Source organism: Hemiscyllium ocellatum, chromosome 5 (assembly GCF_020745735.1).
Source record: "Hemiscyllium ocellatum isolate sHemOce1 chromosome 5, sHemOce1.pat.X.cur, whole genome shotgun sequence".
In the NCBI taxonomy this organism is placed as follows: Eukaryota; Metazoa; Chordata; class Chondrichthyes; order Orectolobiformes; family Hemiscylliidae; genus Hemiscyllium; species Hemiscyllium ocellatum.
In genome coordinates, this window is record NC_083405.1 from 23,678,777 (window position 1) to 23,699,455 (window position 20,679).

Genomic DNA, 20,679 nt, shown 5'->3' on the forward strand with positions numbered 1-20,679 from the left:
TGGAGTCCTCCATTTCATCCTGCGAGGTAAAATAAAGGCCTGAGAGGTAGCCCAGGTACAAGCCATATTGAAACTTGCAGACATGAGAACAGGTGATCGGTGAAGACTAATTTCATCTCAAAGTGCAGTTCAAAAAACTGTTCAACACTTCTCCATGAGAAAGCCAGTGAACATTGGTATAGAATGTTTACTTCACATTTCTTAGAAACATAGAATCTCTACAGTATGGAAACAGGCAATTCAGCCCATTGAGTCCACATCAACCCTTTGAAAAACATCCCACCCAGACCCACCCACATCCCTGTAATCCTGCATTTCCCATGGCTGGTCCATGTAGTCTGCACAATCATGCACTCGTCTGTGTTTAAGTTCTTTCGGAGAAACAACTAGAGGATACTGTGGGCAATTTAGCACGGTCAATCCTAAACTGCACATCATTGGATTGTGGGAGGAACCGGAGCACCCAGGGGAAAGCCACACAGATGGTGGGAGAATGTGCAAACTCAACATAGACAGTCACCAAAGGGTGGAATTGAACCCGGGTCCCCAGTGCTGTGAGAAAGCAATGTTAACGACTGAGGCACCATATTGCCCATTTTATTGATACAATGGGAACGATGTGTCGTTCAGAGTTTTATAAAGTTAAATATTCTAATTATATTGTCCAGTGCTTCCCTTAAATTGATGGGCATAATCCTAGTTACAGGTGCCTGGTTATCTGTGCTACAAGGCATCTATGTTGCACTAGGGACAATTGCTTTGTCACGGCTCCACTAGACCTCAATTTTATTTGATTTAGCACAATTTTAATTCATTCCTTTTTTATTCAATCTTCCCTACCTTTCAACCTTAACGTGGACCTTTTTATCCTTGTCTCACCAACTTTTTGCTCCAAACATATTATGTATCTGACGTTTTAAGAGCCTGATAAGTGGTCATCGACTTTAAACATTACCTGTGTTTCAGTCTCCACAGGTACTACCTGGTATCTTGTTTCCACTATATTCTATTCTTATTTCAAAGAAATAAGTGTCTTCACTGAATGGCTTCTCTAGCTTTCTCACAAGTTACAGTGCTAAACATGCTTGCAGCCATCAGTTCCTTGACAATAAGTGAACCTTCCCAGACCAGTCACTCTGTGTTGTATTGCTTCAAGGGCCTTTTTGGAGTTGTCTGTGGAAACAGAGCATAAAATCTTCCTGCCAACTGAAATTTGGCTCAGTATTCTCATAAAGCTTGTGATTTTGCTTTGGATTTATGATATGTGCATTAAAGACACAATCTTCAACCACTGTTTGTAAACATGTCCAAATGTACTATTGACAGTGGGTGGTGACAATCATTGGGTTCAGTCCAATTTTTGCTATGTTTTAATTTCTTTGATACAAATTGTATTTTTTGACAGTTGGTGTTTTGTTTTGTATGTCAAAGGTAGAGCTCCCATATGCAGTACATCATTACTTTTGCAATGTCCACAGACCATCATCCTGATGCTTGTCATTTAGTTTTCATGACTTGCATTTTTTCTACACTCTTTGTTTTTAGCTGTCTGTCTATTGAAAGGATTATCTCCTCCTGTCATTAATTCACCAGATTCGAGAGAACGTTTAATGGAAAAGGCTGTAATTGGGATACACAGTTTGATGTAATATTGTGTGATCTTTGGATACAAACAATGTATTTTTTTAATGCATTGGCTGTATATTGAATGGCATATTTGATAATTTAAATACTTTAGCAATATTTTTAACATAATAGTGAAGAAGCTGATTACGAAATGTTGATCAAAATGTTGTGAAAACAGTTATCAAGTTATAGCTCTGGCAATCCCCTTCACAGAACCACTTAATTAGCTACTCAGTCTCTCTCTCTCACACACACACACACGCACACACACACACACACTCAATTTCAATCTCCCTGTCTTGTTGTTATCAGTTGCACTGTTCATATAAATTGTTGATTCAATCACAAATGGCTTATTGCTTTTCTTTCTACTACAAATCAGAATAACAGAGTGAGTTTCACTAGTGTTCTTTAATAAACTCAAAGTCATAAGTTTGTTATAATGTAGATCTTATTCTTAAAAAAAGTGGGAAACACTGGTTGGCAATTAAACTATAATCTGGGATTAGAAAAAAATCCTCTATTCTCAAACATAGTCACACTCCCATGTCACAAAAGACAACGGTCTCTACAGAAGTGAGGTAAAGGAAAAAGAATGAAAGAATCCCTGTTAGCAAAGGATCTGGAAATGAATGTTAGCATTTGATGACTTCCATTGATCTTTCAGGTTTCTTGTCAACAAAGTCTGACAGGCAGAGGGTGATGGAAGATCTTCGGATTGAAATCACATTGGATCTCAGTCTTTGCAGTTCAGCTTTTCAGAGTTTTTAAGGTAGTCAGAAACATCAGATTCCCAGAACTTCTATGTAGAGAATGGGAGAGAGACTTGCATCTTCTGACATTTCTTCCTCACTAAATACTCAGGTCTGAAAACACAAATCCACGTCCAAAAAGAGTTGCGGGTAACCAATAACATAGAGGTACCTGTAAACATTTCAAATCCAGGTTTTTCCAGTAACTAAACTGGAAAACTATAAACTCCAGCTCTTATCTCTCTGAAAACATTGCTTGCATTTTCTCAGTAATTTGACTTGCTAAGATCCCATCTGATGGCACTGCTGGACCTGTCAGATGCCAGAATGAAACCTAGCTTAATAGATTTTGTTGTTTTGTTTCATAAGTTAATATTTGTTAAGATTTCTATAAACATGACAGGTGTTTTCATGTTAACTACTCTCTGGCACATATTGGATTAAATCACTGATCTAGAAGTCACCAACAGCATAAGCCACCACTAATTTGAAATACAAATTCCAATAATTTTTTATACATGTGTGTATATATCATCTTTCGTTACAACTTTCTATAAAAGTGCCTCTTCTTGACACTAAGCAATGTCCTAACCCACATCACAATCATCTACTTTCCCTTCTTCCTTTGGAGGAGACCTCTTTGCCTTCCACCTTTTCCTTTCCCAAGATATTCCCCTGTTATTGAGTGTAGTTGTGGAAGGTGAAATAGACAGCGATTATGCAGGATACTCTAGCTGAGGTATATTGTCGTGCACTGCCTGAGCAGTGTAGCCACCTGAATCACATTTTGAGCAGTTCTATTATCTGCTCAATTATGGCCATCATAGAGGCATGCGCAGCTTTGTCCCTCTCCTCAGTAGCAGTCTGATGAGTCTACACTGACGTTATTAGCCAGACCTTCTGTTTCACAGCGTGTTCTTTAACTGATGAGGAGCATTAAAAAAAATCAGCTGCCAGTGTGCTCCAGTCTATGCAATTTTTGAGTAGATTTGAAAGATACAATGTCAGGTATGTGTTTTTTTCTTGAATGAAAGTATGTTAGGGCTCAAACATGCCTGCAGCCTCTGCCTCTGACCTCGCTTCCACTTCAGTCATAACAGATATAGAGGGGCCGGTATTGGACTGGAGTGGATGAAGTCACAAGTCACACAACACCAAGTTATACTCCAACAGGTTTATTTGAAATCATAAGCTTTCGGATTACTGCTCTTTCATCAGGTCACTTCACTTTGATTTCAGATAAACCTGTTGGACTATAACCTGGTGTGTGTGACTCCAGACTTCAACAGATACGACATTCCAGGCGTGGAGCCTCTATTTGAATATATCTGTTTTTTTTCAAACTAGGAAAAAAGTGGAGTTCTTCTACATGGATGAGCTTTATTCGGTTTATTTGTTTTTTCTTCCATTTGTTCTTTGGTAATGAGAAACATTGGTAAGGCCAGCACTTTTTGATGAAACATAATTGATTTTGGTAAAATTATGGTGATCCATCATAATTTTATCAAGAGCACATTGTGTAAGTACATCTGATGAGATTACATTCCCTACAATGTAGAAACAGGCCCTTCGGCCCAACAAGTCCACACCAACCCTCCGAAGAGCAACCCACCCAGACCCATGCCCCTACATTTCCCTCTGACAACTGCACCTAACACTATGGGCAATCTAGCATGGCCAATTCACCTAACCTGCACATCTTTGGACTGTGAGAGGAAACCAGAGCACCTGGAGAAAACCCACACAGACACAGGGAGAAAGTGCAAACTCCACACAGACAGTTGTCTGAGGTGGGAATTGAACCTGGGTCCCTGGTGCTGTGAGGCAATAGTGCTAACCACTGAGCTATCATGCTGCCTCATGTAGCACTTTTGGGGAGGAAGCATTGAAGAATTTTGAATTCTAATTTGTATTCTTAATAATTATGGGTAAAATTGTGTTTTACAGCAAAGTAAGTCAACGGACAAGCGATTCTGATACTGTTCACCATGAGCCCCATTTTGTGCTAATGATGTCATCTTAGGTACTGCTAGTAAAACCAATGCAGTACAAAGAACACATAGCTGTTGTATCTTTTCTCCCCTTCTATGCCTGGAAAGCATTGCACTGAAACTTTCTGTACTTTTTAGATGCTTGTATCAGATGTCCCTGAAGGTGACACAGCAAAGCAAGTTTTGTGCAAGTTAGAGTCCGATGGGGACCTCACATTGTGACTATACAGGATGTTGGTGAGGCGACTTTTAGAATACTGCATTAATTTCTAGTCTTGTTGCTCCAGGAAAACTGTTGTGAAACCTTAAAGGGTTAAGAAAAGATTTGTAAGGATGTTGCAAGGATTAGAGGGTTGGAGCTATTGGGGGACACTGAACAGCCTGGGGCTGTTTTCCCTGGAGTGTTGAAGGCTGAAGATTAACCTTACAGTGGTGTATAAAATCATGAGAGGCACGGATAAGCTAAATAACCAACGTCTTTTTCCCAGGGTAGGGAAGTCCAAAACCAGAAGGCATAGGTTTAAGGTGAGAGAAGAAAGATTTAAATGGGACCTAAGGGACAACTTTTTCGCACAGAGGGTGGTGCCTGTGTGGAATGAGTTGCCAGATGGGTTGGTGGTGGTAGGGCACAGTTACAACATTTACAAGGCATCTGTTTGGGTATATGAATCGGAAGGGTTTAGAGGGATATGGACCAAACACTGGCAAATGAGACAAGATAGTTTAGAATGTCTGTATGGTGCAGACGGGTTGAACTAAAAGGGTCTGTTTCCATGCTGTGTAACTCCATGACTCCATGATTCTGCACACTGACTTCTTCTAAGCTAAAGGCCATGTGCAGTTCCTAACAACATTTTTGGTTGTCATGGAACAATGATACTTTCTCCTTAAACCATGCACCTGCTGTACTTTGACTGGAAAGACAAGCTTCACAGAGTCATGGAGTCATAAGGCACAGAAGCAGACACTTCAGTCCAACCAGTTGACATCGACCATGTTCACAAACTAAACTAGTCTCACCTGCCTGTGCTTGGCCCATATCCCTGCAAACCTTTCATATTCATGGACTTATTCAAATGATTTCTAAAAGTTGTAACTGTACCTGATCCACCACTTTCTCAGGTACTTCATTCCACACATGAACCACTCTCTGAGTAAACAAGTTGCTCCTCATGTCCTTTTTAAATCTTTCTCCACTTACGTTAAAAATATGTCCCCTAGTTTTGAACTCCCCCACATTAGGGAAAAGACCCTTGTTATTCACAATTATCTGTGCGCCTCATGATTTTATAAACATCAATAAGGTCACCCCTCAATTTCCAGTGCTGCAGTGAAAATATCCCAGCCAAGGGAACTTCAAGGGAAACTTATTCCTATTCCTGTGCTCTAATTTGGCATGCCCACATTTGTTTCCCCTACATCTATACTCGTTGTTTGGCAGCATAATGTTACATTTCACCAGTTACCTCTAAGGTAGACTGACAGTCACCCAGATTCTTTTCCGGGATCCTGTGGCAATCTTAACTTTACAAATAGCAGCCCAGTTACTCTCATGGGGATAAATGTGGAGACTTGAGAGAGATACATGATACTTTCTTACTGACATGAATTAATTTTAAAAGAAAACTCATCACGATTCATCCGAAGCTAAGAAAACAAATCATCTATTCCTATAGTACTGAAATCTAAGTCCATCTCTTCTGACAAAGCAGTTCCATTGTGTTTGCTCCTTCATAGTTGTTGTAGGCTTCAAGGCCCCAGAAATGTTCATATTTCTGGTTTCCTTCCTGTCTCTGTCTAAGTAGTACACTCACAGCATTTAAGATATACCCAAGAACATCATCGTGCCCAGAGAAGCCATTTCGGTTGAAATAAACTGCCTGATGTCAAGAAGCTATAGGAGAGAAAGGATGAATATTTGTCTTCATAATTGGCCAATGATTAAAAGAGCACTATCAGAATATACCAGGCTTCTGCCCTCAAGTGTCTCATCAGGATTTTCCGAGAAGACCAGAAGCAGTATTAGGCATATACATGACCTAGGTAGAAGTCCAATGGCAGTACCTTAATGAGTGTTTCCAATGGTCTACATTATTTTGCTTATCTCATGGCCCACTAGAACCTGAGAGATCTTGTGCAAAGAGGAAGTTTGAGTGCACTTTACTCCAAGCATAGAATAAGGACTAAGGGTCATGCTTAATTTGACTGCACCAGTTTTCCTAGCAGTATCTGGGATTAAACAAGAGCAAAATCTATGTGACACCTGCTCAGTGAATTGTTAGATACATTACGGAAGTAGAATTTTCTCCATTTTGCCTGTGTCAGAGAGTCATAGAGTTGTACATTACAGAAAAAACAAGGGTCCCAAGTGTGACAGCTTGGTAACTCCACTATAAACCTTCCTCCAGCCCAAAAGGCATCTATTGATTTTCTGTTTCGTAACACTAACGAGGATGTGAATGTTCTGGGGGATCCTTGGTGACCATGTGCAGCCTGGTGCTGACCATGACTATCACAGGTTGTGTTCCCTGTCATCACTTGCCATTTTCTATATGTACGCTGCAGCTGAAAATTGGCTCAGACAGTGCCTAGGGTCAGCAGTGTTGTAGTAACCTGTGACTAAACTTGACAAAATGGCCACTTGAGACTTTTTAGCTGACACAAGAAGTAACAAAGAGGATTGATGAGGGCAGAGTGTTAGATGTGATCTATGTGGACTTCAGTCTGGCATCCAACAAGGTTCCCCATGCGAGACTTATCAGCAAGATTAGATCTCACTGAATACAAGGGAGAACTAGTTATTTGGATATAGAACTGGTTCAAAGGTAGAAGACAGAGGGTGATGGTGGAGGGTTGTTTTTCAGACTGGAGGCCTGTGACTAGTGGAGTGCCACTAGGATTTGTGCTGGGTCCACTACTTTTTGTCATTTAGATAAAAGATTTGGATGTGAGCATAAGAGGTAGAGTTAGTAAGTTTACAGATACACCAAAATTGGAGGCGTAGTGGACAATGAAGAAGATTACCTCAGATTACAAAGGGATCTTGATCAAATGGGCCAATGGGCTGAGAAGCAGCAGATGAAGTTTAATTCAGATAAATGTGAGGCACTGCATTTTGGGAAAGCAAATCTAAGCAGGACTTATACACTTATTGGTAAGGTCCTAGAGAGCGTTGCTGAACAAAGAGACCTTGGAGTGCAGGTTCTTGGCTCCTTAAAAATGGAGTCGCAGGTAGATAGGATAGTGAAGAAGACGTTTGATATGCTTTCTTTTATTGGTCAGAGTATTGAGTACAGGAGTTGGAAGTTGAAAAATGTGATGCTGGAAAAACACAGCAGGCCAGGCAGCATCTGAGGAGCAGGAGAGTCGATGTTTCGGGCATAAACCCTTCTTCAGAAATGAGGCTGGTGTGCCAGGCGGGCCAAGAGTTGGGAGGTCATGTTGCAGCTGTACAGGACATTGGTTAGGCCACTGTTGGAATATTGAGTGCAATTCTGGTCTCTTTCCTATTGGAAAGATGTTGTGAAACTTAGAAAGGTTCAGAAAAGATTCACGAGGATGTTGCCAGGGTTGGAGGATATGAGCTATAGGGAGAAGTTGAACAGGCTGGGGCTGTTTTCCCTGGAGCGTCAGAGGCTGAGGGGTGACCTAATGGAGGTTTATAAAATCATGAGGGGCATGGATAGGATAGATAGATAAAGTCTTTTCCATGGGGTCGGTGAGTCCAGAAATAGAGGGGGAATAGGTTTAAAGTGAGAGGGGAAATATATAAAAGAGACCTAAGGGGCAACGTTTTCACGTGGTACGTGTATGGAATGAGCTGCCAGAGGAAGTGGTGGAGGCTGGTACAATTGCAACATTTAAGAGGCATTTGGATGGGCTGGGTGCTGGCAGGTGGGACTAGATTCGGTTGGGATATCTGGTTGGCATGGACAAGTTGGACCGAAGAATCTATTTCCATGCTGTACATCTCTATGACTCTATGATAAGATAACTGAAAGGGGTTGGCAGCTACATATGGCAGACTTTCACAGCCAGACTTGTGTTCTCTGGACAGAGTTACTACATAAGATTGAAACAACTGCACTGAGTCCCCCTTTACTTACATGTGCAGAGCTCTCACCAGCCAGCTCACAGCCAGTCCCTCGATTGAGGAGAGACTTTGAAACTCCTGTTTATATCTGTCATCCAGGGCTCACTGCTGCGCCCAGGATAACAGCCCCAATCATGGATCTCATTCCAATCACTACAAGATTCATAAAAGATCCTGGGGCAGTCATAAAGAGTCCTGGTGGAAAGAAAAGACAGGGGAATTTAATCATATTTCTGTAGACAGACAGCTTGAAACACATAACCATTTTGATAAAGAATACTCTTGAAAGGATAAAAAGATACTTAGGCAATAAAAAAAATCCTGCTCTGTTGCAGAGCAGCAACAGCAACTGGTGTAAACAGACAGCCTCTCAGGGAGCAAAAGAGGATGTAATGCATGGAAAATAAATAATTATAGCCTAGGTGCAGATCTTTCCATCTGAAGATTAAGATAAAAATGACAGTATGAATTATAAGATAATCATGCAGTGAGGTCATGTTCTGTTATATCTTGAAAATCTAAATAACCTTCTTTAGATCAATGGATGTGAAGCTGGAAAAGCACGGCAGGTCAGACAGCATCTGAGAAACAAAAAGTCAATATTTTGGGCCAAGACCCTTCGTTATCCCGAAATGTTGACTTTTCTGCTTCTTGGATGCTGCCTGACCTGCTGTGCTTTTTCAGCTTCACACGTATTGAACAAAGAGAACAGCTCAGGAACAGGTCCTTTGGCCCTCCAAGCCTGCAACAATCCATGTTCTCTATCTAAATCTGTGCCTATTTTCTAAGGATCTGTATCCCTTTGCTCCATGTCCATCATGTATCTATCCAGATACATCTTAAGCAATGCTATCATTCCTACCCCTACCATCATTCCAGGCACCCCCACCTGCTGCATGAAGAACTTTCCACATATGTATCCCTAAACTTTTCCACACTCAATTTGAACTCGTAATTGAGTCCTCCACCCTGGGGAAAAATATTCTTGCTATCCACCCTGTCTGCACCTCTCATGATTTTGTAGGCCTCAATCAGGTCCCCCTCAACCTCCTCCTTTCCAATGAAAATAACCCTAAACTACTCAACCTCTCCTCATAGCTAGCACCCTCCATACCAGACAACATCCAAGTGAGCCTCCTCTGCACCTTCTCCAAATCATCCAAATCATTTTGTGATGGCAGAACTGTAGGCATTATTCTTAATTTGGCTGAACCAAAGTCTTATACAACTAGAACATGACCTGCCAACCCTTGTACTCAATACCCTGACCAATGAAGGAAAGCATGCTGTATGCCTTCTTGACCACTCTACTGAACCATGTTGCCACCTTCAGGGAACAATGGACCTGAACACCCAGATCTCTCCGCACATCAATTTTCCCAAGGACTTTTCTATTTACTGCATAGTTCGCTCTGGAATTGCATCTTTCAAAATGCATCACCTCGTATTTGTCCGGATTAAACTCCATCTGTCATTCCTCTGCTCAACTCTCCAATCTATCTATATTCTGTTGTATTCTGATAGTCTGATAGTGGGTGTGAACACAGACTTTTAAAATTTCCTTTGTGTTCCCTTTTGCTGGTGGTCAACAAAAGCTCATGTTAGGACTTGCGTGAATGCTCTCTGTATGATGTTACTCGACTGGACAATTACAAGATGTAAATGACTACTGAGCATTAAGGAAGAAATATCAGGACTCAGAGAAGTTCTTCAGATGGATGCTGCTAAAGACAGGTAAATGTGATCTGGTGGTTACACAATGACTAAGGTGAGAGAGTGAGGTTTCGTGTCAGAAGAAATGCCGGCCATGTCAGCTATTTGCCATGGAATGTGTAGTTTTGTGCCCGCTGTGCCATTACACTGCCGATAAGAAGCAATGCTGAACTGGCAATGCTTGTCAGGTGCATGGGGGTCTCTCAAAGAAGGCATGTTTGCAATGAATGCCAACCTTTCAGCCAATATCTGATGAGTGGTGAGTTTTTCTCAGAGCTGCATGTGGTAAAATAGGGCTAGAATTGTATGTTAGGGACATTGAGGTGGGATAATGAGGCAAGTTTGTAAGATACAGTGAGAAATCTTGCTGGGCCTCATGGTGAAAAATTCTTCAAAGAGAAGCAACATAGCACATACTTTGCCAGAAAAAAGGTATGATTCAGTTTTTTATGAGTTCTATATTACAAGTTGGTGGAATTGAATGTAACGTAACTACCTCTTGATTGAACTACCTTGTGGGTTTCCATGAAACATAAATTTGAGAGTTAACATAATCTAACAAAAAAATTTGCACCATTTAAAAATTTGCACCATTTAAAAGAAAGCACATGACCTGCACTGTGATAAGTGCATATCAAATGAAATTTGACTTATCTGCTGAGGTATGACTATTGGATTTGTCTCTTACATGCCCTATATTTGTATCCTGTAAATGTGCAAAGTTATATTCCCCCTGTAACAGAGGATTGAATGTATGAAACCACAACAAGCTATGTAGTTGATGGATGAGTTGCTATTTACTCAGCTTCTTACAGCAGCTGTGGAAATGACACACAATCCCCTGTTACAAATAATATTTCTCCCGTGCAGATGTCATATGGTTTCTTTATTATGCACATGCAACCTGAAAAACATAAGTTTTTGTGTGTGACATATTGTGCACATTTGTGGTTCTTCAGATGCTTTTTGATACATTTTGAAATTACGAGAGGGAGAATGTAGAACTACTATTTATATGATAGGATTACATTTTAATTATCCTACAGGCTTGGAAAAATATCTCTCCAAGGTCTATTAGATTCATGATCTAATTTAGTATTTCCTGCATGTGTCTACATGTTATGTAATAATGAGTTAACTAATTGATCTATTTTTTTTTCTAGGCTATTATTTTTGCAAATAAATAGAGGACTGATTACAAAAGAAAATAGGAACAAGAGAATTTTCATGAAGCCGTCCATCCATCGAAAACCACTTGCTATTGATGTTTGACATCAGTTATTAGAGGGGAAGTAGTTCTTTAGGATGCTGCGCTTCGATTGAGATGAGTGCACCCTTTGCTATGCACATTGGTCTGGCTTACAGTCTGCTTCTATTTCATTGGAGCTCAACATGTTGCTTCAGCAATACAGTTTAAATGTGCTCCCTCAGCTGCACCTTGCTGACTGTGTGCCAATTAATTGAGAGTTGAAAAGCATTATTGCTGATTTCTATGTGGCAAGACACAATGAGGAGAAGGAGATACTTGCTTAATCGAACTGATGATGTACCTGTCAAACAAAAGTCAACCGACTGGCTATATGAGTCGTATTACTGCATGAGCCAGCAGCATCCTTTGATTGTTTTTTTGCTTTTGATTGTGATGGGAGCCTGTTTGTCACTACTGGCTGTCTTCTTTGCTTTAGGGCTGGTAAGATCCTTTCTGTTTCAACACTATACTGAAATTATTTATAAAATAGATGACGTGATATTTTGAATTGTTATAATGAAGTAAGCATTATTGTTTTTATATGTTATGTATATCTAAGTTTTGTGTCTAAAGAATATATTTTATGTATTTCACACACATTTCTATCAGTGCTATTATTCTTGTCAATGAGAATCATTATGTAAAATTGTTTATCAATGAAAATTACCAATAACTTGGATTAAAATATGCTGTTGGATTGCAGGGCCATTCAATAATTGTTATCTGATCCAAAACCAAAGAATGCAATACAAGGTAGTCCATACAAGGTGCAACATCATAACACATAAGTTGCAAAGTTCTTAAAACTTTTGTATCATATATAAAGGAAAAATTGAAGGAAAGGGTTGTTTAGCCCATCTCCTTAGATCTGATTCTATGCTTCCTTCTTACATTAAAACAGCCTCAGGCTGTCAAAGTTCAATTTTGGAAATTATAGATTTCTATAATTTGAGAACTTTTAAAATATGGATTTTGAAAATAGTATCAAAATCTTCAAGAACAAAGAGAATATGGTGTTCTGAATGTAATGAATAATCGCTTTCAATGAATGTGCAGAATTAATAATATGTTTTATAAACTTACTGCAACTAAAGTTTTGTGAACTACAGGTATTCCTCCTCATTGCCTGTTCCACAAAATAATATTACAATAATGTTTGACAGAAGGTTGTTTATTCCTCCTTCTACCATGTCCAATTTTGACTTAATTCTGTTTATTTCCAATGATACTAGGAGCAACTGTTCCCTGATGTGTGCTGACCTAATAATTTTCAATACCAGCACCAATACAGAATTGCATTAATCTACAGTGGAGAGGGCAGGAATATAATAGTCTTCAAAGTTTTCTGTGTCAAGTGACACCGAAATATAGAGTCTCTCTACACAATTCATAGATAGAAGACCAGAATCGTGCTGTACCATTACTTGAAATTTAAAAAGAATAAAAATGGCAGGGGAAGAATGTGCTCCTGTTAAAACAAACAATTTTAAAATTATAGTTTTCCCTAAAAGCAATGTTGAGAAAACCTATCAGATAAAATTCAAAATCTCCTCATTTATAAATACCTTCCGCAGCAGCATGTAGGAAAGCCTATGGCCAGAAAAGTGAAAGTGCACTTGTATCTTGATCATTCATGTGCAAACTTGAACATTAATTTCATTTTTATAAATTGTCATTGATTTTAAAGAAAATAGATATATGTATATACTATTGCTATAGCTTGCCTTCACAGCCTTAGGACATTTTAAAGCTCTTCACAGTCAATGAACTGCTCTTAGAAATGTAGTGTCTGCAACATGCAGAATGAATACATTGTGCTTTATAATCTGAAATGTAGTCAAGAGATCCTTCTTAGTACACACGAAGCAAATTTCAAAGCACCAAAGAGAAGTGGTTTTGCAATATGAACTACACAAAAGATTATTGAGTTTGAGCAAACACACAAAAAAAAACCAAGGCTTTTAGGAAGCAAAACTGGAATGAGGACACAATAAATGGAAAAGCATAATCTTCTGACGCTGAGATTTGACTTAGTCCAAGACTAAGAAACACAATAATAATTAAAGATTTATGAATTGTGCATGCTATGCCATCTGCAAGGCCTACTCTTATCTAACCCCTTTGTTTTACTAAGATTTTAACATTTCATTTGTGTTCACTGTGGCATGAATGTAGTATGAAAATCTCTCAGCTGAGCTTTTCAATGCAAAGTAGATTGCTCCCAATCAGTGACACTGAACCCCAAGTGCTGGTATGCTGGAGCGGTAGTATACTGAACTAGTTCTAAAAGTCAGAGCATGCACAGTTTCCATTAATTCAATGTGTGCTATAAAGTTATTATGTTATGCATAAGAGTATCTTGACTTCTATTGGTGGTAAACAATATGGGTCATGTGGCTATGTTGTATGCAAGGGACCATCTTTCACCATTTCTGCTACCTCCAGCAGGATGCCACAATCAAATATATCTTCCCTTCCCTTCCACTGTCAGGGACTGTTCCCTTTGTGATATGCTGGTCCAACCCTCCATTACTCCTCCAAGTCACCATTTCATGCATTGGAGAAGGTGTAACTTACCCATTCATCTCTTCCATCTTCACTGTCCAAGGCCCCCAAAATACCTACTAGATGAAGCAGCATTTCACTTTTCGTTTTAAATCAATCTATTCGTTGCTCACAATGCAATCTCCTTTATATTGTTGAGGTTTCTGAAATCATGAGGAGCATAGATAGGCTGAATAGCCAACGTCTTTTTTTAAACGTACAGTGTCCAAAACTAGAGGGCATAGGTTTAAGGTGAGAAGGGAAAGACTTAAAAGCGACCTGAGGGGCAGGTTTTTTCACAAAGAGGGTGGTGCATGTATTAGATATCTTACAGTGTGGAATCAGGTCATTTGGCCCAACAAGTCCACGCCAACCCTCTAAAGAGTAACCCACCCAACCCCATTCCCCTACCCTTTACTTACACCTGACTAGTGTACCTAACATTATGTCCAGCATCTGCAGACCTCATTTTTTACCTAACATTATGGCCAATTCACCTGGCCTGCACATCTTGGGATTATGGTACCCAGAGAAAACCCATGCAGACACGGAGAGAATTTGCAAACTCCACACAGACAGTTGTCTGAGGCAGGTATCTAACCTGAGTCCCTGCCGCTGTAAGGCAGCAGTGCTAATTGCTGAGCCACAGTGCTGCACTATGGAATGAGCTGCCAGAGGCAACATTTAACAGACATCTGGACAATTGCATGAATAGGAATGGTTTAGAGGGACGTGGGCCAAAGACTGACAAATGGGATTAATTTATTTTTGGATACTTGGTAGGTGGCACAGTGGCTCAGTAGTTCACAAAGCTGCGTCACAATGCAAGGAACTCAGGTTTGATTCCATCCTTGGGTCACTGTCTGTGTGGAGTTTACATGTTCTCCCCATGTCTGTGTGGGTCTCTGCTGGATGTTTCGATTTCCTCCCACAGTCCAAAGATGTGCAAGCTAGGTGTCTTGTCCATGCTAAATTGCCACAGTGTTCAGGGATGCCTAGGTTAGGTGTGTTAGCCATGGAAAATGCAGGATTACAGGGATGGGATAGGGCGATGGGCTTCTTCGGAGAATAAGTATGGACCCATTGGGCCAAATGGTCTATTTCCACACTATAGGGATTCTATGGCCAGTATGCACAAATTGGACCAAAGGGTCTGTTTCTGTGCTGTACAACTCTATGACTCTAAACACATACTGGGTGATTGCTTTGCAGAACACCTCTACTCTGACTGTTGGAATGACCCTGACTTGCCAGTTGCTTACCATTTAGCTTGCTCACACGCTAACATTTCTGTCATGGGCCTGCTGCAATGTTCGAACACAGGATGATGCAAGCTCAAGGAACAATATTTCATTTTTCACTGAGGCGTTTTAAAGCCTCAAAATTTCAGTATTGATTTCAATAACTTTGGAAACTTAATTAAGGAGGACAAGAAAGAGAGATGCAAAAATGGATATTAACTAAAGTTTTTTTCTTACATCGTCTCCCCCTTCTCTTTTTGCTCCTTCCTCCAACATCTTTACCTTGTTTGTGCCTCATTTTCATCGGGAGGACCCTATCACAAAAGTTAAATAAAGAACTGCAGGAAAATTGAAACAAAAACAAAAATTACTGGAGAAACTCAGCAGGTCCAGCAGCCTATGTAAACAGATAATAGAGTTAATGTATTGAGCCCAGTTACCCTTTTCCATTTCATACTTTAATTTACACTCATTTTACATCTCTCCTTCTATTCTCTATCACTAACAAACCTTTGTCTTTTGTACTGGGCCTCTTCCTCTGTCAAAAGTGTATTTAAACAATTTTCAGCACCTTTTAATTCTGAAGAGGACTCATACTGAATTCAATGTTAATTCTGTATCTCTCTTCACAGATGCTGCCAGATGTGTTGAATTTATCCAGTATTCTCTGTGTATGTTTTATATAGTCAGATTACGTTGACTATACTCAGGCTTATTCCAATATTTATCGCACCCCTCTGTATATAGAGTCATGTATGCAATCGAAATGTATTTAAAGTCAGTGCAAGTAGTTTGCAATACTATTCAATATGAAGATAGAAAAATAAAATTTAAAAAATGAAAGAAATAAAAGCAAATAGGTATAGTGAAAATTGAAGGAACATGAAAGCAAAATGTCAAATTAGTTTGAAAATAAGTGAAAGGGACAGTACGAAACAAAACCTGACAAAGAAACAGAAATATATATTTAAAAGAGAATGAGATCAATAAACTCAATAAGAATTTAAGGACAATCCGAAGGATTAAGATAAATCCAGGTTTTTTTTGTGCTATATGTAAGAAACTCTCAAACTGATTTCGTAACACAATGTGCAGAGAACATCTTTTCTCAAATAAATACATCAGAGAGATGCAGAAGGCAATCTTTAACTTGAGCTTTAGAAAATTAATTGTTAAAAATGTATTCAGTAGTCTGATTTCAAACTGTAGGAATCTAACTGTTTATACTGGTGTTGCAGCATAATGTTCGTAATGAAGCAGTCCCAAAGAGGTGTCGGCGTACTGAAATGTTGGTGTTATGTGCACCCAAGGCAGCATCAGTCTCTGTGAGTCTTCAACCGAGTCATAACAGCTCTGCCCTGCTCTAATAAATGCCTGCTGTCATAATAACCCACATCCCCATCTCTCATGGATCTTAAACCCCTTACGCACAGATCTTCCCCGCCACCCACACCCTCATGGATCTCTCCCACTTCCTCCAATCCTGCCACTCAGCTCTTTGACATCTCCCTGAGGGTTGGCAACTATTTTAAATCCTCAATGTGGAGTCATGGTGGGAAAGAGTTTGAGATACACTGCCTTAATGTATTTAAAATGCCGGCATAGAAACCATAAAGGCAGCTGTGATGCAAATGCTCCAGATATGCCCATAACTATCTCTAAACCATCCAATATTGTTGGTAATTTTACAATGATGGGCTGTCACAACCCAAAAGATTGGAATAGGCACAGCCACTGAACGTGTTTTACTTCCTGGATGTAAACCTAGAATTCAAATCTGGAATTCCAGTACAGTATTATCTAGTGTGGTATTTAAACTTTGCATCTTCTGTCTTAAAAATTGGCCACCTATCATTAAACAAAAGGCTTCCTCATATTCTCTTTGTTTAGTGACATATCTATTTTCCAATTCAAAAATCAATTGCCCAGATCTATCTACATTGTACTGCAGCCTCTTTGGACCCTCCTCACACTACCTTTCTCAGGTACATCTTTTATTGTTAGTAATTTGGATATGTTCTATAGTCTTCTCATTTAATTTCAAATTGCTGGATCTTCGTTGTGTGTATTTCTTTCATACTGCATTGTGACTGTTAGACTGAAATATTGTTCCTTGGTGCCTGACATCTAGCACCCTAGATGTACACTCACATGACAATTAATTTCTAGCTCTTTACCAACAATATAACACAAAGCCATAAATATAAATTATAAATTCCTAATGCCCAAGTACTGATACTTTCATTGTGGTTTCAGCTTGCCAACTGCAAAATAGTCTTGAATGGCACCTTTTCAAACATTATATGCAAATCCAGACACACTACATCCACTAGTTCCCTCTTATCCATCTTAGCAATTACATTCTTAAACTCTGACTGTTTAGTCAAAGGCATTTCCCGTTTCATAAATCCATGTTGTCTCTGCTTAATTATATTATGATGTTTAAGTGCCTAATAATAGCTTCAATCATTTTGCCTACAAGTGGTGTTATTCTAACTGATCTGCACATTACCATTTACCAACTTCCTCCTTTTTTAAATAATAGGGCTCTTTTTGTCAATTTTGAATCCTAGGTCATCTACTATTACCATAACCTATGGTTATTAACCAGTGGTTGCTTGTGGCTGGGATAGTTTGTTGTTACTGATCCTTCTTTCTATACTAAGTCCAAACACCTGTCTAATTATTAGTATTAGAGGATGGACCACGAGAGAATCATTATAAGAGGATTTTCTTGTTTAACATAACAAGTTTAGAATTAAGGATCTTAATATAATCAGAAAAAAACCCATCTGGTTCACTAATGTCCTTTGAGGAAGGAAACTGGCATCCATTTCTAGTCTAGTCCACCAGTGACTCCAGACCCACAGAAATGTGGTTGACTCTTAATTGCCCTTTAACATTCCTTGTTAAACACCCTGTTAACAAACCAACTTGCCACAGGATGTGATCTTACAAATTTGCAATACAAACTAACTAACAGGAAAACTCAACATGGAAATCAGAGTAGAATTTTGGCAGGTTTAGTCTGTCACTTGCTTAAAAAAAGACTTCAATCTTTCCCACTGCCAAACTGCAAAACAGGACATGGTCCACTAGCATCAGCTGCACACACTCTTCCCCACGGAATTTGGCAATTCAGTTTCAAGGAGCCATTGCAAGCCTCCAATGGTATTGTCATTGCAGCCTGCAAGGGCAGATGAGTTTGGCAGAGCACACCAGTAACAAGCAGTGTCCATATGCAAGAGGTACAGGAACTGCACAGTGAAAGGGACTTCTTAAATGGCGTGGTCCAGGTTGCCTACCAGGCCTGCACCTTTGCTCTGTCACTGCACATTTGCCTGATGCCTGTATTTGCTGCTTGTCATTCACCCTCAGTCAATGTGCCTGGTCACTGGCCAAGAAGTTCAATATGCTACAAACATCTAAAGGCAAAACAGATGCAGGACAAGCGTAGAAATGATGAAACACATGAGTTCATGAAACATAATAACTATTGGCTTAATAGAAGTTGGAAAACAAAACTTTCAACATGACAATGTTGACTTAACAAACTATGTACATCACATTGTATGTTGAACAAACTATTTACATGAATTTTCTAGGCATTGCACAAATCTCATTAGAAGACTCTTTCCTACCTCGCACACCCAATCCCCCACACCGCGCCCAACATTCTGCAATGCAATGAGCTCCAAAGCTCCACAGGTGAGATAGAGGGGCCTGCTCCATAGTGGATCACTTTGGCCTTTAAGATTTGGTTGAGTGGCACCAGGATATTAGTGTCTGGATGGGTTTCTTGCCAGATCCAGTTGACCCTCCTTGGTTGGATGTTCCAGTGGTTGGAGGGGGCAGGCAGGGTGGAGGTGGAGGCCCAGCCATCTCCATAGTTTCCTGAGTGTGGAGGACCTGTGGGTGACTCCTCCTGTGGCTGGATTCCTCATCTGTCATCTATGCGAATGGGGCACCTGGACTAGGCTCAAAGCTCACCATTCCCCCCCCCCCCACCCCCAAGTTGTCCATGGAGGCAGATAGATGGTTATAGACTGGTTGCACTACTGTACGGTTAGGATAACAAGCAGTATTAATAAACTGACTGCATTGCTTCAGCTTTGAGGGCCAGAGCTACCTGGACATCTGCCTCTCCTCCCTCTGCATCTGGAATGAAATTTGGCACCTGATCACAGGGTCACCTCCTGCTGTGGGCTCAGCAGATGCCTGGTTTCCAGCAGTCATCTGATTGCCTGTGACCTGTTTCTCCCTCACATCTGCTGACCAGTCGGTGTAGAACACACTGTTCATCCTTACAGAGCTCACTGGAGATATCCTCATCCATATTGCTGGGATGTCCAAGACAGTGCCAATGATGGCCAATCTAACATTATTAACTGGGGATGTCAAGGACCTGTCCTATCCAGGAGATGGCTAGTCCTTGGGAGGATGGGTCTCCCTGTAAGACGCAAGAGCAGAAGGCACTGCTGCCACCAGTTAGTATTGATGTTTGAAGCCTGGTTAATGTGGCCATTGCAGCAGGTGGACAAGTGTTACTTACTCAGATGTTGGAACATGGATGTTTTGCCATTACTGAATCCTCCAGTATCAACATCCCGGGGATTACCATTGACCAGAAACTCAAGTTGTCTCACCAAGTAACTACAGTGGTTTTGAGGGTAGATCACAAGCTAGGAATACCTGTGGTGAGTAACTCACCTCCTGACTCCACAAAGGCTGTCCATTATCTACAAGATACAAGTCAGGTGTGTGATGATATAGGAGGGTGCACCTCCAACAACACTCAAAAAGCTTCACACCATCCAAGTCAAAGTAGCCCACTTGATTGACACCACATGCACAAACATCCTCCTCCTCCACCTCCATCTCCATCACTGATCAGCAGCAGTGTGTACTATCTACAACATGCACTACAGAAGTTCACCAGAGATCCTTGGACAGCAGTTTTCAAATCCACAAACACTTTCATTTAGAAGGACAAGGGCACCACCACCTGCAATTTCCCCTCCCAATCCCTTACCATGCTGACTTGGATATCACTGTTCCTTCATGGTCACTGTGTCAAATTCCTGTAATTTGCTCCCTGATTATTTGTCAACCCACAACATGTGGACTGCATCGGTAAAAGTAGAGAGCTCACCGACACCTTCTAGACAGTAACTAGGGATGGGCAATAAATGCTGGCCAGTGAGCAATATACATCGCGCAAATGATTCCTTTAAAAAAAATGTGAAGCCTGTCTCATACTACTAATTTGCAGACAATCCACAAGTCACTTATTCACTAACAGGATACTGCCATCAAGCCAAAAATATATTTTGCTTAACAAAAATGAGTATTGTGATATGGGTTTCAGTGCCAGTCTGATGCCAGGTATGGAGCCTATATGTCTCAACAACAAGAAAACCATATCGAGCAACATGTCCTGTTGACAGCTGGCAGCTGCTCATGATTAACC

The 20,679-nt window shown here is 40.2% G+C and overlaps 1 protein-coding gene across 1 annotated transcript in view; it reads left to right on the forward strand.

Moving 5' to 3' along the window:
• LOC132815957 (adenylate cyclase type 2-like) overlaps positions 1-20,679 on the forward strand; it is a 624,569-nt gene that overhangs the window by 198,997 nt on the left and 404,893 nt on the right. The window contains exon 2 of the mRNA XM_060825336.1: positions 11,339-11,865. Within this exon, the coding sequence (XP_060681319.1) occupies positions 11,668-11,865 (198 nt within the window). The 5' untranslated portion in view covers positions 11,339-11,667. The remainder of the gene's footprint in view (positions 1-11,338; positions 11,866-20,679) is intronic.